The 18,838-nt window shown below is 36.3% G+C and overlaps 1 protein-coding gene across 4 annotated transcripts in view; it reads left to right on the forward strand.

Annotated features, from left to right (window-relative positions):
- VTA1 (vesicle trafficking 1) overlaps positions 1–18,061 on the forward strand; it is a 68,680-nt gene extending 50,619 nt beyond the window's left edge. For 3 of the 4 annotated variants that reach the window (XM_043457074.1, XM_043457075.1, XM_043457078.1), the window contains 3 exons: positions 1,897–2,073; positions 9,660–9,740; positions 16,746–18,061. In XM_043457074.1, the coding sequence (XP_043313009.1) occupies positions 1,897–2,073; positions 9,660–9,740; positions 16,746–16,891 (404 nt within the window). In that variant the 3' untranslated portion in view covers positions 16,892–18,061. The remainder of the gene's footprint in view (positions 1–1,896; positions 2,074–9,659; positions 9,741–16,745) is intronic. The other variant, XM_043457077.1, reaches the window with a different exon arrangement.
- The last annotated feature ends 777 nt before the right edge of the window (positions 18,062–18,838 follow it).

The raw sequence follows: 18,838 nt of genomic DNA on the forward strand, positions 1-18,838 counted from the left end.
AAAAACTAATGAAGGTAATTTTGAGTTTTTCTTCTTTTATTCCTTATGACTACATTTTTCTCCATGGCCTTGAACTTACTTATAGTATTTGCTTTAAAGTTATTTTCCACTAATTTCAATAGCTGGGTCACATCAGGGTCTTTTCCTATGTCTCTTTTTCACCTGCCTCTGGTCACATTTTCTTCCTCTCTCCTCCCCCCATATCTCTAATTTTTGTATTGATAACCTTTGTAGCTCCTCTGCATTCAATTATCTTCCTTTGCAAAGTCTTGATTCTTGTTCTAGCAGACAGTTAACTTGCCTAAACTGCCCCTCTTTTCTTCCAGCTTTAAGGCTGTTGCTTTCTTCAGGGCTCCTTAGACCCTTCCCTGAGTCTGCCTGCGTAATTCAAGGGCCATATAGGTATTTAGTTCAGGTTCATACAAACATTTCAAGGCTCACTTCTCTGCAACTCCTTTTTCTGCATAGACTTTTGGGTGCCCTCAGGTGAAAAGCGACATGAAAGCAAACCTTCCCTGGTGAGATTTCTTCTGTCAAGGCTCATCTTCATTCTAATTTCTACCAACTTTTTTTTTTTTTGGTAACATTTTATTTTGTATTGAGGTGGGGCTGATTAACAGTGTTGTGACAGTTTCATGTGAACAAGGAAGAGATTCAGCCATACATATATATGTATCCCTTCTCCCCCATGCTCCCCTCCCATCTGGGCTGCCACATAACATTGAGCAGAGTTCCCTGTGCTATCCAGTAGGTCCTTGTTAGTTATCCATTTCAAATATAGCAGAGTGTGCATGTCCATCCTAAACTCTCTAACTGTCCTTTGTTTACTCTCCAGTGTCTTTAAAAAGTTGTTTGTTTTTTTTCCTTCCCAGGATGTTTGTGTTAGAGTTCTCTAATGTGGGAAAAAATTATTTTAGTATATATAACATCTACAAGTTCACTTAGTAAAATTCCCAAAAGTGGCTAGCTCATATTACTCCTTTCTACATAGACAGCTCAATGTGAAACTTCATTCCTTTGTTTTTGTTGATTAATTTGTTGAATGACACACACAGGTAATCATTTAATAGCTAGTAAATAATAAATGTTGAGTAAAAGGCAGCTGTCAGAAAAAAATAGAGCTCTTAGGGAAAGCATAAATGTGGTAGTTTTGCTGAAAAGTCCTCCTTTTTTTTTTTTTTTTCATAAATTTTAAGACTGAGTTTAAAGAATTTACTTTTAAGAAAAATATATGCATAGATTTTACAGAGTTGGAAAGTATTACTTTAAAGAAATGTTATTCATATTGCCAGAGACAACTAAATATTGTAAGAAAAGGAAAAAACTAGAACAATTATTTTAAGAGAAGCTGCTTATCAACTGCATTAAATAAAATTGCACTTGAAGGTCTGTCATGTTTGTATATCAAAAGAATATTTGGCATTTTTCTTTCAAAATACAGATTTCCTCGAATTACAGTGGGGTTATATCTTGATAAATCCATCATAAACTGGAAATAACTATGATTTGAAAATGCATTCTATAACCTACCTTACTGAACATCATAGCTTAGACCAGCCCAGGTTAACCTACAGCTGGGCATAATCATCTAGCACAAAGTCTCTTGTAATACAGTGTTGAGTGTCTCATGTAATTTATTGACTATATACTGAAAGTGAAAAAGAGAATGGTTGTGAGTGTATCAGTTGTTTACCTTTGTGATCTCGTGGCTGACTGGGAGCTGCTTCAAAGAGAATACTATACCGCTTATTGCTGCCTGGGAAAAGATCAAAATTCAAAGTATAGTTTCTACCAAAACCATATCACTTTTACAGTACCGTTTTAAAAAAAAAAAAGACAAAATCATAAATCAAGAACTGTCTGGACCTTGTTTAACATTTCATGTACATCATGCAGTAGATGTTGAGGAAAATGAAGATGCTGGAGCCACCTCTCTGCCCACTCAGCCACTTCAGCCGTCGTCTTCAACGTATGACCCAAGCACCATGCCATCGAGCGGCTATACTGGAATCCAGATTCCCCCCGGTGCCCACGCTCCAGCTAATACCCCAGCAGAAGTGCCTCACAGCACAGGTAGGAAGTTGAAGCTTAACAGGTTTGAACTCTTCCTTTCATAAATAACAACTGCTCCTCTTATCTTATTTTTGCCTCATAATGATGGCCCTAAAGCATGAAGTAGTCTTTAAATTCCACTCGAACCCACAAAAAAAATTAAATCCTTTTCACTGAAGTTTTTTTAATTTATATATTTTTTAAATTGAAAGATATTTGCTTTACAAAATTGTGTTCATTGAAATTTTAATACTAGCTGTATTTTAATTTTTTAAGAAAATGACAATATTTATGTGTGATTGATTACTATTTACTTTATATTATTAATAAGTATAGAGTCTATGGGCTTCCCCCGTGGCTCAGTGGTAAAGAATCTGCCCGCCTTGCTGGAGACCCAGGTTCCATTCCTGGGTTGGGAATATCCCGTGGAGAAGGAAATGGCAACCCACTCCAGTGTAGGAAATCCTGTGGACAGAGGAGCCTGGTGAGCTAAGTCCACGGGGTTGCAAGAGTCAGATGCAACTTGTACCACCACCACCAAACCCCCGCATAGTGTCTGTACTTTCATGTGTGTTTCCCTTTTCTTTTTCTTCCCTTCCCTTTCTTTCCTTTTCACTGCTATTGAAGAGTAGCACTGAAGTGAGTGGGTCTTATTTATAGGAGTATCAGTCAGACTCCTACTGTGATCACAAGATCCATTTTTCTCTTGACTCATTACCCTCAGTATGGGTATTATTGATGAAGGAGCCGGCTTTGAGGCACAGAATCTCAGTAGCAGTGGATTTACAGACAAGTGAAAGGAGGGGTTTCAGGTTTTGGTTTTTTTTAATATTACAAACATGTCTAAAAATAAACCACAGAAGCGATATCTACTGTCTTTGAATAAATTAGTACTATATACCTTGTTTTCATGGAAAAAAAGATCTGACAAAACTGCTGCTGCTGCTGCTGAGTCGCTTCAGTCGTGTCCGACTCTGTGTGACCCCTCGGACAGCAGCCCACCAGGCTACTCTGTCCACGGGATTCTCCAGGCAAGAACACTGGAGTGGGTTGCCACTGACAAAACTAGTCTCCAAGAATAAGTCAGTGTCAGTAGATAAATTGTTTAAAGTTGCAGACAGCTACTCTGTTTTCTTGTATTGTTGACAGAGAATCACCTTTACTTCCAAACAGAAGGGCACTTAAAACCGTAATTTAAATAAAGCTTAACTTTAATAAAATTTTTTTCCAAAAATTGTTTTTAAACTTACTTTTATCTCAGCCTATGAGTAATCTATGGTAGTAAACTATATATTTCAAAATGTTTAATAGAAGTTGGTTTTGAGCCTTGATTTCTACTATTTCTGTTATTCACCATTACTTCATTGACTTCCAGATTTTCAGCTTCTGTTTACCCAAACCATTTAGATTATTTTGCATGAATTGAACATTTAAGTTGTTTTCTGTTTTGATATTTTTGTCAAATAGAAACTATGAAGTTTTCTATTTTGACCACTGTAGGTGTGTGACTAGTCTTTTCCCTCCTATTTTTCTCTTCCCTTCTGTTTTAAAACTTTCAACTTCATATCATCTATAAATACCACAAACATTTTTGTCTTTAAGCATATTGATGAGCATGGTTGTTTTAATGCTGATCTCTTTTGTATCATCATTCTCTAAATTTTACCCTGCCTGACTTTTCATTGCCTCATAGTCTATGTGATGGTATTAATAGACCAATTTGCATTAGTTTTGTAAGTAAAATTTCATGGAACATTGTTTTAAATATTTTATTACCTTTGGGGAATGTTCAGTATTTCCATTGTAGAACAAAATAAGCAAAACCAGCTACATACTTAGATGTATTTGCCTTTGATAAATACTGCTCGAATATACTAGTAAGTTTAAACACTGACCTAGAGCCTCCAACACAGTCATCCTTACAGAAGGACAAAGTGAAAATAAAGTGCCCTTGGGAATCACGTAGTATTAGTTACTACTTTCTACTCCTTGTTAAACCACAAACTCTACTGTTACTCACCTTTTCTCTCTCTAGGTTTTTCCTCTTTCAAAATGAAATTAATCATACTTTTCATAGTTGTTTCAATTATTAAAGAGGAAAAAGTATGAAGATTGATTACTGTGCCTAACACAAAATCTGTGTTCAGCAAATTAGCTTCCTTTTTTTTAACCTTCCTTCCTATTTGTGTGCCAAAGAAAGGATATTTAATAGCAAGTTAATGAACACTTAAAATTATTTTGTGAATCAGGAAGAGTATCACAGTTGTGGATAAGGCATTGACCTTACGAAAAGGTTGACTAAAGGGTTTTATTGCTCAGTGTATCTTAGGGCAGAGTTATGGTATAGGCACATATGCATATATTTACAGTGTATGCTCAGTTGCTAAGTCCTGTCCGACTCTTTGCAACCCCATGGACTATCACCCACCAGGCTCAGACTTTGTCCATGGGATTTCCTAGGCAAGAATACTGGAGTAGATTGCCATTTTTACATATTTACAGTATGTCTGTATATCAAACATATGAGATGGAAAGTATACTTCTGGTAGGAGGGTTGTAACAGGTTGAACCATATGACAGTGGTTCATAGGACAAAATAGACACAAACCATGTGTCTGTTTTTGTACAATGAAGGTGATAGAACATTAATTTCATACATTCAAACTAACAGACTCCTGCTTAGAATATCCAGACATAAAGATGATATCAAGAAGTAGTCTTCTATTTATTTTAGGAAGTTTTCTGCCATAAATAGTTCATTCCAATCCATTTAAATGTGGCATTAACCTTATTTTTTTTTTTCCCCACTTACGTTCTTTAGCATGAGGCATAAAATTGAAAATCTTAGAATTGCTTTAAGGCATTAGGTATATGTTCTACAGACTTAGCATTTAAATACTTATCATGGCTATTTCACAAATTTATGCTAACAGAATTATATTAGATATTGCTATCCCTAATTTTCAAACTAAAGAAAAGCCGTTATCCTGAAGAAGTATACATACTAGCATAGCTAATAAGTGACAGTCCTAGAATTTGAACCCAAGTCTTTCGGATTTCATGTTTTTGGCACCTCCCTTCTATTTCCCTTCCTCTGAAAAGCTATAAGTTCTAGCAGATTAAAACAAACATGTCTCATAATATTTTTCTCCTTAAGATTGGCTTAGATATGGAAATCACTGTTTGCTGGCAAATTTTTCTATTACATTTAAAACAGTTTTAAAAAATTAGTTCATAGTAGCCCAATAGAAAATGAAATAACATTTTCAGTTTATAAATATAGCAGATGTTTCCCCTCTTACTCACTTCAAGAATGATTTACTTTCTCTCATATAAAGGTCCAGGATGTAGTTTTATCAAAGGGAAATCCTTAAGATAACTGAAAAGAATAGTATGTACTAATATACAGTGTTTAGTTCTTCCACAGAAAAGCAGAGAGGGTGCAAGGAGGGCGGGTTTAGTGATTAAACAGCCAAGTGTTGGCTCTTTGTGCCTTTACCACTGTGTACCATCAGATAGAGGTCATACAGCCTACCATTTTTTCCTTCTCTTAAAACATGCTTTCTACAGTCTGTAAATATTGAGGAAGAACATCTCAGTAGTAAATCTAAATGGATGAAAAATTAGTTTAGAATTAATGCAAACCTTTTAATTATAAAGGCAGCTCACCATATCTAGATCAAAAACTTTGCTCTTTTATTATTGTTAAGTGACAGAAGGACTGCATTTGAGCTCTGCTATCCAGCCTTCAAAGTGTTTTGTATTCTGGCCTGTTTCTGTCAGCACTGTTTTCCGTGGTTATTCTGAAATTTACTCAACCCAGTGTTCCTACGTTTGCTTACAGTGTTCCTCGTAGTTATCATGTCTTTCTCTTTCACTGCCTCTTCAAATGTTACTGCCATTCAGGGTTCTGTTTAATTATACTTCTTGCATCATCTTCTCGAGTTTTCTTACCAACACTCATTTCTCCTTTTCTAGAATTCCCACACCATACAGTCAGGAGAACAATTTAGTACTTAATTAGAAGTCATAAAGTATTAAATTTTTGAGTGTATATAATCTCATCAGATAGGCTATATAAAAACCATCTGCTAAAAAAAATTAGCCAGAAGTTACTTGTTAACATTTCTTTTTTGTTAAGTGATAGAAATTTCCAACACACTTCTGCCTTCCCCAGGATTGTTTTATGGTGACATCATTCCAGCATATTGTAGTATAACGGGCTACAACCCGTTTGCAAAATAACAAATGAAACCTTTACAAATTGAGGTAAGAAGGAAAAATAAGTAGCTTAGGGCATTTTAAAAAGATAAATTAATGTAAACTAAAAACCATTCTTACTGACTTAACTGGTATTTATACACTTAGTTGAGCCTCTGTGCTAGGCCCCCACGGGAATATGTCATGGTAGCTGCCAAGAACTTAGGCCTTGGTCCCTGTACATGGAGACAGATGAGAAGCCGTGTCTTCTCACTGCTGCATGAGACTTGCTGAGTAGCCTATATTGTCAATTCAAGCCTTGGTTGAATGACTCTGATCAGAGTTCTTAATAAATGCAGACTATTTGTGGGTTTTTCTTTTTTCAGTATCACTCAAATAAAATTTTATTATAATACATAATGGTCTTCCCAGGTGACGCTAGTGGTATAAAACCCACCTGCCAATGCAGGAGACATAAGAGACGCAGTTTCGATCCCAGTGTCGGGAAGATCGCCTGGAGGAGGAAATGGCAACCCACTCCGGTATTCTTACCTGGAGAATCCCATGGGCAGACAAGCCTGGCAGTCTACAGTCCATGGAATCACAGAATCAGATATGACTGAAGCGACTGACACACACACACATAATACATAATAGATTATCTCTGTAAATTCTCTTTTGTTCTTGTTAAGTAATATTGCCTACTTAATCATCTGGAGATGTGCAAGGAAGCATTTAAAAATTAGTGCAGGATGCTGACCAAGGAAACCTTGCCTTCTCCATAGAGAAAGGGGTTTGTTAGGAGGATTTTAATGTACTCAGAAACACAAATTACTTAGTAAGAAATGACATTGATATCCAGATTATCTGTGAAGAGTTTTCAACTTACCCTTTTTTTCCTAAAGATCTGTGTGAAAAATATTTGTAGTCACCAACCTGTGTTTTTATGCTCAGCTGCCTCAACTACCTGGACTTCACTAGGTAATTTGTAAAGAGCCCTGTCAAATCTTGCATTCTAAGTTTTTAAAAAAAAAAAAATTATATTGTGTAATTATTTGCCTTTGAAAGTTCAAGTTTTATGGGAGAATTATGTCATATGTTTATAACTTAATACATTTTGTTAGGGCCTTCCCAGGTGGCACAGTGGTAAAGAATCACCCTGCCACTGCAGGAGACCCAGGAGACGTGGGTTTGATCCCTGGGTCAGAAAGATCCCATGGAGGAGGAAATGGCAACCCACTCCAGTATTCTTGCCTGGAAAATTCCATGGACAGAGGAACCTGGTGGGCTATAGTCCCTGGGGCTGAAAAGAGTTGGACAGGACCAAGCTACTAACCACACACACACATGCATATTTCGTTAGCATTTTTTAAAATTGAGCAAAACATAGTCATTGAATTGGTCAATTTAAATTTGTATGTCTCTTGACTTTGCAGTTATATAATTTTTCGTATAAATTAATTCACACATATATATCTATACACTGTATAAGATTGTTTGCTAGTATTACCTATAGCAGAAGATTGGAAACAAATTAAATGTCCTCAGTGATGGATAGCATTATAAAATTTGTGTTCACGTATGTAATGGAACACTACTATATATACCCATTAGAACAAGGCAGATTTATATATTTTAATCTGGAATTATTGCTAAGGCATATTAAGTGAAAAATGCACAGAATAGTGCAGTATGCAGTCATAGTACCATTAGCAAAATATTAATTTATTAATAACACATATGCTGAAGTATGCCTTCCCCACAGAGTGAGGAGTTTGACCAGAAGATTTTGATTTAGGCAAGAACACAGATTTCTTAGCAAAGTACCTTTCTTTATTAGACATGCATACACTGGTCTGAAAACGCACACATTTTTATGTGAATAGAAGGGTGCCCTAGAAACTAGTGATAGTCCTCAAGTGGAATAGAATGAGAGGTAAGCTTTTCACTTTTTTCCACCCTTTTTGGGGTTGTTGTTTTTTGGGGGTTCTTTTTTTTGGCTATTTAAAATTTGTACTTGACTTTTCATCCATACCCCTTCGGACTTTGGAAATTTTTGTTCCATTTTTAGTTAAAAAGGAAGATTTATATGACTTAATAAAAATAGCACCAAGGCTGTGAAAGTGAAACTAGTTTGCCAAAACAAAATTGAATGATATAAAATAGTATATATTTAGACTGTTTTTCCTTTGGGTGGGAAATAATAAGGTCCTTCAAAGTCAAGAAGTCCTTCAAGTAAAATTCGTACCTGCAGGATATATTTGAGAACTTAAGTCAAGCCATAGCTCTAGTACTCTCATTGCCCCTATAACCTTCCCAATTTGTTTTCTCTCTCTCTTCTGTTACTTTCTTCTTGTCCTAGTGTCTTTCCTACTTTGCTCTACTGCTGTTTAGTCACTAAGTTATAGTCTGACTGTTTGCAACCCCATGGACTGTAGCAAGCCAGGCTCCTCTGTCCATGGACTTTTCCAGGCAAGAATATTGGAATGGGTTGTCATTTCCTTCTCCAGGGGATCTTCCCAACCCAGAGATCAAACTCTCATCTGCTGCTTGGCAGTCAGATTCCTTACTACTGAGCCACCTGGGAGGCCCCCTACTACACATTGCCTGTTCAGATTGAACCTCAGCTTGGGGCAGAACAATCCTGTTTTCCATTTGAGTCTGTTGATTGAGAGTAATCAGCTTTTCTTCTTCATTTGCTTTCTTGTTGATTGAAACATCTTGTTAATTGAATAATTTTTGTTAATTGAAACTCTTTGGAAGTTTCAACAGTTTATGTTAATTTTTTAGATGATTAATAGTCTTTAGTATATTACTTAGCATTAATCAAGAATGCTAGTTATCCACTGAATATGATCTTCATGACATGTTCTAATAGGAAGTCATAACTAATTGCTTCTTGGGTGTGTAAAATATTATCTTAAAAACATATAAACTGGAAAATTAGAATATATAATTTGTAAATTTCATTGACAGAGATGAAATAGGACTCATTCCATAAGTTAAACTAAATCATAATTATATCCTATCTTGTCCTCAAAATTACTTAATTATATTAAAAGCTAGGAAGGGAATCTTTTACTTCTACAGAGATATGGTAAGCTTTATTGAGAAGCACCTTGAAGTAGTAGATGTGATCGAAAATGCAAAATATATTATAAGAATATATATTGCCTAATAACACATCTGTGTAAATGCTCAAAATATATTTTTCTGCATATTTCCTATACTAGCCTCCAGCATCAAGTAAGATGTATTTCAAATTACAGTTCATTGAGATTTCAGGAAAGTAATTAAGTGAAGTAATGAGATTCTTCCATGATCCTCTTGAGTGCTTTCCTAGTATATAATTAAGAGGATTGAGAGTGTAACACTTCTGTACTCCTTGGTGGTTTTCTGACTTGCAGGTGTAACAAGTAACACTATCCAGCCTACTCCACAGACTATTCCGGCCATTGATCCTGCACTCTTCAGTACAGTTTCCCAGGGTAAGTCAGCTGTTTTATGAAGTATAGTGTATCTCCTATTTGGGGGCATTGTTCTGTGCTTTTATCTTGGATGCCTGTATTTGAATGTCTAGGTAATTTGAAACACACTTCTTTAAATGCCTTTATTCACCAAATTCTCCAATAATCCAAGATTATTTCTTAGATCAAAAATATTTAAATCCAAAGACATTCCCCCCTTTTTTTTTTAAACAATTCCTTTTTTTATGTACTGCTGGATATAGTGGTACAGACATGTAACCAAAGCTATCATGGAAGCCTCTGTTAGTTTAGTTCAAGATTACCTCGTGATTTGATTACAATCTTCTTGCATTGTCAGGCAGATTCTTTACCAATGAGCCACCAGAGAAGCCCCATGATTACAATCTTCTTTACCTGCACTGAGTTAGTAGATTATCTAAGAAGAGAGAAACTAACCATAGTTGAAGATAGAAGTCTCTGAGAATTATTTTGATTGATTGGTTCATAGGCTAAGTGATTAATTTATTAATTCCAGTCTTTTTAGCTTTTCTGGAAAGAAACAGAACAACTTGGTTGTTCTGTTTGTTTAATTTAGTCTTTTTCAGAATTTTCTTCATATGTCTGATGAGATTAGTCCTTTTATATGTAAGGTGAAGACCTTGATTGGTTACTTTCAGTAGCTGTTATTGAATTTCCCCTGATGTTATGTCTGCAGGTCTGTTTTCCCACTGATTTTTCTGTTCTCCCTTGTGAAAACAGGCTATTCAGCTTCCTCCTGCATCTCAGCCATGGATGAGGAGATTTTTTTCTTGGAGGGTAATGGCAAGGGGTGTACCACACATACCTTGTCAGTCTGCAGGAGGTTAATTCCATGATTTTGGAGAGACATTCTCTGTCTTTTTAACCTGGGGTGTGCCGTGAGAGATGGGACTGCAGTAAGGCTGAGGATGTGCATATGTGCAGAGGGTGATCGAGTGGGGCTGTTAGACGGATGGAGTACAGACCCCTAACCCCACTCCTTGTACAGCTAGGCCATCTCTGAAGTTTCTCTAGGTGAGCTCCACATAAAGGCCTCCTATAAACATGCTTTGAGCTGGAATGTTTTTCCACTCTTATCTAACAGCATGTGTGTTAGCCTCTCAGTCGTGTATGACTCTTTGCAACTCCATGGGCTGTAGCCCACCATGGAATTCTCTAGGCGAGGATACTGAAATGGGTTGTCATTCCCTTCTCCAGGAGATCTTCCTGACATAAGGATCAAACCCAAGTCTTCTGCATTGCAGGCAGAATTTTCTTTACTGTCTGAACCATCAGGGAAGCCCATCTAATGGCATACCTCCACTTAATTTCTAGTTTTCTAGAAATTTCTTTAAATCTCTTGTCAGTTACCTGTTCCAGTTTTTACACTGTTTGACTTCTCTGCTTTTCCTTCAATTTTAGGATTTATCTCCTTTTGTTTTTTACCTTATCATTTTAATATGGTTTCAGAAGAAAAAATTACATATGCTAAGTCTGCCATCTTACCCAACCAAACTGTCAGGTATGAATGCAGAATAAATATTGTTAAATATGTAAGGGTTCTGAAGTTTCACCTACCACATACAATTTCTAAAGAAGTTACCAGAGGATATACTCCATCAAGAGAAGAAATATGAGATGTAAGAAATGGTGGAATTAATCTTATGTCACCTAACAGGAAAAATTCCATTGACAACTTTCCCATAGGCTTGAAAAACAGTTGCTCTAAAATTAGAACAGAAAACCAAAGCACCCCTCCTTTAAGAAAACTGAAGTGGATTCCATGCAATATATACAATAAAAAGCTGTAGAATGTGAAAGAAATGGATAAGAAGCCATAGATTTTGTCTGCCAAGAAGAATGAAAATATCCAACAAAACATTTTAAATTGTACAAGAAATTTCAAGTAAGAAGCAAACTGAAATATGCCATGATTTTGAACAATAATAGAATTATGAAATATAAGAAAAGGGATTTTGTTTGACTTGGACACAAAGAACATTCTCCTTGAAATGGCATAGGCTTATCACAAACAGTATTTTATTCAGGACAGAATATAAGTCAACACTGACAAGTTGAAAGTAGAGAGGTATTTCAAGAGGTTGAAAGGTGGAATAAAAGAAAGTTCTATTTAGGGGGAGTGTCCAAAAGTGAAATGTTGAAAATTTTTTTCTAGAGTTGATAGAATGAGAAGACAGAAGTAGGCAACTAAGCAATTTGAAAAAAAAATAATAAATTTAGGAGGAGACAGGGTAAGAAAGAAGGAAAGAGTGTAAGGTGTAAGTGGCTAAATACTTTACCTTTTATAGCAGAGAGGAGGCCTTACAAATAGCTGAGAAAAGAAAAGAAGTGAAAGGCAAAGGAGAAAAGGAATATACGCATCTGAATGCAGAGTTCCAAAGAATGGCAAGGAGAGATAAGAAAACCTTCCTAAGGGATCAATAAAAAGAAAACAATAGAATGGGAAAGACTAGAGATCTCTTCAAGAAAAGTAAAGATACCAAGGGAACATTTCATGCAAAGATGGGCACAATGAAGGACAGCAACGGTGTGGCCCTAACAGAAGCAGAAGATATTAAGAAGAGGTGACAAGAATACATGAAAGAACTATGCAAAAAAAAGATCTTCATGGCCCAGATAACCACAATGGTGTGATCACTCACCAGGAGCTAGATCCTGGAATGTGAAGTCAAGTGGGCCTTAGGAAGCATCACTACAAACAAAGCTTGTGTAAGTGACGGAATTCCAGCCGAGCTATTTCAAATCCTAAAGGATTATGCCATAAAAGTGCTGCACTCAGTATGCCAGCAAATTTGGAAAACTCAGCACTGGCCTCAGGAGTGGAAAAAGTCAGTTTTCATTCTAATCCCAGAGAAAGGCAATACCAAAGAATGCTCAAACTACCGCACAATTGCACTCATCTCACACGCTAGCAAGGTAATGCTCTAAATTCTCCAAGCTAGGTTTCAACAGTTTATGAACCAAGAACTTCCAGATGTTCAAGCTGGATTTAGAAAAGGCAGAGGAACCAGAAATCAAATTGCCAACGTCCCCTGGATCATAGAAAAAGCAAGAGAATTCCAGAAAAAATCTACTGCTTCATTGACTACCAACGCCTTTGACTGTGTGAATCACAACAAACTGTGGAAAATTCTTCAAGAGATGGGAATAGCAGACCACCTTACCTGCCTCCTGAGAAATCTGTACAAAGATCAAGAAGCAATAGGAAGAACTGGACGTGGAACAACAGACTGGTTCCAAATTGGGAAAGGAATACATCAAGGCTGTATGTTGTCACTCTGTTTATATAACTTATATGCAGAGTACATCATGGGATATGCCAGGATGGATGAAGCTCAGGCTGGAATCAAGATTGCCTACAGAAATATCAATAACTTCGGATATGCAGATAACACCAACCTTATGACAAAATGCAAAGAGGAACTAAAGAGCCTCTTGATGAAAGTGAAAGAGGAGAGTGAAAAAGCTGACTTAATACTCAACATTCAAAAAACTAAGATCATGGCATCTGGTCCCATCACTTCATGGCAAATAGATGGGGAAACAATGGAAACAGTGAGAGACTTTATTTTCTTAGGCTCCAAAAAATCACTGCAGATGGTGACTGTAGCCATGAAATTAAAAGACGCTTTCCCCTTGGAAGAAAAGCTGTGACCAACCTAGACAGCTTATTAAAAAGCAGAGACATTACTTTGCCAACAAAGGTCCGTCTAGTCAAAGCTATGGTTTTTCCAGTAGTCATGTATGGATGTGAGAGTTGGACTGTAAAGAAAGCTGAGCGTCGAAGAATTGGTGCTTTTGAATTGTGGTTTTGGAGAAGACTCTTGAGAGTCCCTTGGATTACAAGGAGATCAAACCAGTCCATCCTAAAGGGAATCAGTCCTGTATATTCATTGGAAGGACTGATGCTGAAGTTCCAGTACTTTGGCCCCCTGATGCGAAGAACTGCATCAGGAAAAGACCCTGATGTTGGAAAAGATAGAAGTCTGGAGGAGAAAGGGAGGACAGAGGATGAGATGGTTGGATGGCATCACTGACTCAGTGGACATGAGTTTGACCAAGCTCCAGGAGTTGGTGATGGACAGGGAAGCCTGGTGTGCTGCAGTCCATGGGGTTTCAAAGAGTCAGACACAACTGAGTGACTGAACTGATCTGAAAAACTTATAAATCAAGAAACAGTGGTATAAGATTATTATCTTTTGGAGTTAGAGAAATAACCTAGAGAAAACAAAATCATTATTTGGTTTAAAGAGAAATCCCTGTATACCTAATTGATAAAACTGTGCCTTTCCAAGGTTGATTTATCTGATCTTGACAGAGGACTATTGTTCAGTCGTTAAGTCATGTTGGACTCTTTGCAACCCCATGGACTGCAGCACACCAGGTTTCCCTGTCCTTCACTGTCTCCCAGAGTTTGCTCAAAAGCATGTCGATTCGTCGGTGATGATATCTAACCATCTCTTCCTCTGCCAACCCCTTCTCCTTTGCCTTCAATCTTTCCCAGCATCAAGGTCCTTTCCAGTGAGTCAGCTCTTCTCATCGGGTGGCCAAAGGATTGGAGCATCACCTATAGTGTCAGTCCTTCCAGTGAATATTCAGAGTTGATTTCCTTTAGAATTGACTGGTTTGATTTCCTTGCAGTCCAAGGGATGCTCAAGAGTCTTCTCTAGCACCACAGTTTGAAAGCATCAGTTCTTCAGCACTCAGCCTTTATGGACCATACATGACTAATGGAAAAACCATAGTTTTGTCTATATGGACCTTTGTTCACAAAATGATGGCTCTCCTTTTTTTTTTTTTTTTTTTTTGTCTCTGCTTTTTTAATACACTGTCTAGGTTGGTCATAGCTTTCCTTCCAAGGAGCGAGCATTCTGCATTTTTTAGTTTTATGGCTGCAGTCCCTATCCACAGTGATTTTGAGGTACAGATGTGAGAGTTGGATGATAGAAGAGGCTGATCTCCAAAGAATTAGTGCTTTCCAATTGTTGTGCTGGGGAAGACTCTTGAGAGTCCATTGGACTTCAAGGAGATCAAACCAGTCAGTCCTAAAGGAAATCAATCCTGATTATTCATTGGAAGGACTGAAGTTGAAGCGCCAATATTTTGGCCACGTGATGTGAAGAGCTGACTGATTGAAAAAGACCCTAATGCTGGGAAAGATTGAGGGCAGGAAGAGAAGCCGGGGACAGAGGATGAGATGGATGGCATCATTGACTCAATGGACATGAGTTTGAGCAAACTCCTGAAGGTATTGAAGGACAGGAAGCCTGGCATGTTGCAGTTCATGGAGCTGCAAAGAGTCAGACATGACTTAGCGACTGAACAACAACAATCTGTGATTCACAAACAGTGAGGACCAACTATGATTGTAATCTTGAATACTCAACAAGTATTTGGAGGCATTGTATAAGTACATTATTTTAAATTTTAAATTTAAATGTTTTAAATTTACATTATTTTAAATCTTAAATTTAATGTTTGATTCTGTGTGAACTTAATATTTTTTTTTTGGGGGGGATTTTACATTTTTTTCTTTTTTTTTTAATTTTTTATTAGTTGGAGGCTAATTACTTCACAACATTTCAGTGGGTTTTGCCATACATTGATATGAATCAGCCATAGATTTACACGTATTCCCCATCCCGATTCCCCCTCCCACCTCCCTCTCCACCCGATTCCTCTGTGTCTTCCCAGTACACCAGGCCCGAGCACTTGTCTCATGCATCCCACCTGGGCTGGGGATCTGTTTCACCATAGATAGTATACATGCTGTTCTTTTGAAATATCCCACCCTCACATTCTCCCACAGAGTTCAATAGTCTGTTCTGTATTTCTGTGTTATTTAAATTATTTCCTAATAATTTAAAGTAAATATGGCTTTTTTATAGCCATTCATTGAAGTTATTCAGCACTTACGAGTGCCTGACAACTGGGTTAGAAACTTTAGGATACATTACTTCAGCATTCTATTTTGAAAATTTTAGAAAATATTAGTTTGGATAAGAATTTAGTATCAGAGTACCTGGAATTGCTACATCCTTTGAAGTAGGACTTCAAAGTTTTCATTTTATGCTTTATTTTCTGGCAAAGTTAAAGGCAACTAAGAGAAAAGCAATTATATTTATGTATGTTCATTTAGAAAGGGAATCAAAATATATTATCTTTTCATTGTATTGTGTACCCCCAGCCTTCTGATCAGTTCTTAGGGTCCTCATTAACATTTCTATAAAGAAAATGATACTTATTTCCAAAGACACAAAGTCAGTTTTTAATTTCACTTTTAGAACTATATATTCAAATCTAAATCTTAGATTAAATATTTTCAGTATTTTTTTTTTTTTTTACCCAAATTATTTGGCTGGGTCTATCCTTGTTAAACATATGTGTATCTAGATAGAAAGCTTGATGAGAATCAATTTTGAACAAAGAACTAATAAGGATTGTTTAGGTTTGATTGTGTAGTTTAATGATATGTTTCAGTTAATCCTTAACCCTTCACATGCTTAAAAAAATTTAGATAATATATGTAATATTTGCATAAAGTTTGTTACGTAATGTTTTATTTATATGTATATTCTAGTTCAAATGAGGTTTGAATGTCTTAGACTGTGTGTGTTGTTCCATAAAAAGAGAGTCTCAGCAATTCTGACATAAATACCAAAGCTACTTTCCTTATTTTATACAGAATATGAATATAATTTTTTGCAGTTAATTTGCCAATATAGAAAGACTTCCAGTTGATGACTTCTGGAAAGAAAATCTCATAGAAGTCATTATGCACTGACATATGTATAGTTTATATTAATAATTAAATTTAAAAGCATAAAGGAAAATGTATTCAGATACAACTAGGGGTTGGGGAAAGACCTTCATATTTTTATATAAACTTAAACATTTTCCGTAATCTTGAGTATAAGCATTTACCTAACCTAAATAACACTTTTTATATTCTTTATATATGTTTTCATTACTCTGTTTTTCTCTTAGGAGATATCCGACTAACCCCAGAGGACTTTGCTAGGGCTCAGAAATACTGCAAGTATGCTGGGAGCGCTCTGCAGTATGAAGATGTCGGCACTGCAGTGCAGAATCTGCAGAAGGCCCTCAAGCTACTGACGACAGGCAGAGAGTGAAGCCTTTGTACAACATCCGTGCATTTTTGGCTTAAAGAACTAACAGTCCACTACTCTATCTTCAGCCTATCAGGAGCACAGTTTTAAGGAAGATTTCAGTTCCATTGACTGTAACAATGAAATCTGTGTCTGTGTATCAGATTCCTATTGAAGTATTCATCAGCAGCCTCGTCCAGTTTTCATTGTCCATTTAGTGGACCCAGTAGTCTCTGAGTATATAGCTCCCTAATGTGAGCAAGGTCCTAAAATGCCCACTGAACCCTGCTTGTTCAAGAAGTGAAAACACTTCTATAAAACGTGTTGGGAATTAGCTTTGTATCTTAATCTAAATAAATGAAGGAATCTTATAATCTATAATTTGAACAAACAGACCATAATCACTTTGCTGTAAAATTCTGAACTTACGTTTAATAAAGACTGCCAGAATATTCTAGATTAGAGATCATATTTCTGTTTTCTCAGGATTAATTAAACAGATATGAATGTTCTAAACTCTTAGATGAATCTGAACGAGATTATATTCAAATTTCAGTTTATACTCAAATGTAGCTACACTAAAAAGTAAAATGTTCATGAAAGGAAAAAATAATGAAGTAAAGAGGTAGCATCAGTTCTAGACGTAAGAATAATGTTGGTTGCTCAACTGTTTTCCCTTACCTGCTGACACTTAAGGTGAATTGGTATTTGCTTCCTAGGCAGTTTGACTGCATGTATTAGAGAATGAAAACAAGATATTTGTAGTAATGCCTGGAAACTTGGTGCTTTTGAGTTAAGGTTCTCCTCTGCTGCTATGGAATGGATTCCATAGAGTGTATAGCTATGAATGATGCAGATGATAAGAACATGATTCTCAGTTGTTAAGTTTATAAGTTTTTTGTGGGGAATTATGAACTTACTGTGTCACCTGCATTTGTGCTGTGTAAAAAATAAATACAAGGTTTCTTTTAACTAGTTTGACTTATTGCAGAACCAGATACCATTTTTGCATGCTGAAATTGTCACTTTTTTAACGTCACAGTTTATAAAATGAGAGAAATGTGGCAGATGGACCTGAAATTTATCTGGTGTATTTCATTCATTACACTAATATTTGGAATCTTTTAACATAGGGGTCAGCAAACTGTGGTCTATGGGCTGGCCACTTGTAAATAAAGTTTTATTGAAACTGAATTATATCTATTTATGTTTTGTGCTTGGTTGCTTTCCATAACTACAGAATTATACAGCCTGCCAGTCTAAAATAGGTACTACTTGCTCCTTTATGGAAAAGTTTGCTGACCCCTGTTCTAACAGTCTGTTTGAAAGAAAATGAATCGTTAACTCATAATGTTTTTCTCTTTTTCTTTGCATAAGTTTAGTGCTATTGTGTACAGTTTGATAGAATGAATATGCAGAATAAATGGTTCTAAATTATTATTAAAAACAAGCCCCCCAAAAACAAGCTTCCTGAAAAATATTTTCATATCTTTCACAGCTAAATTCTTACAACATTTGTAGAGTTCAACATTTGCATCTGCAATTCCAGGGTTCTGATATAGCTCTGTGGAACTTTATTGAAATAGAAAAATGACTTGGATGATCTTTCATGTTATAAAAGGTAAATGTAAACTATAGCTCAGCAAATTTTAGTTCAGGTCTTAACATGTCTGCCACTGGGAAGAAAGCTGTCACCTCCCATTTCACACCCAACCTATTGCTCCCAGTTGGGAGAGCACATGGAGAGGAGAAGATGCTATGAAAACCAGAGAGAAGAGGCCTTTGTCATAGCAACTCCTGTCTGTAAAATGGAGGTGACACCACTAGCCACCTTAGAGTTCAATATGAAAAGTGAAATACTGCACATGAAATACTCAGCAAATAGTAGCATTCCATAAATGTTTATTGTTACTAACATTAATGTTGCAATGATAATGTAAATTGATAATTAATTTCCTGAATATCAGGAAG

This window comes from Cervus canadensis, chromosome 33, assembly GCF_019320065.1.
Source record: "Cervus canadensis isolate Bull #8, Minnesota chromosome 33, ASM1932006v1, whole genome shotgun sequence".
In the NCBI taxonomy this organism is placed as follows: domain Eukaryota; kingdom Metazoa; phylum Chordata; class Mammalia; order Artiodactyla; family Cervidae; genus Cervus; species Cervus canadensis.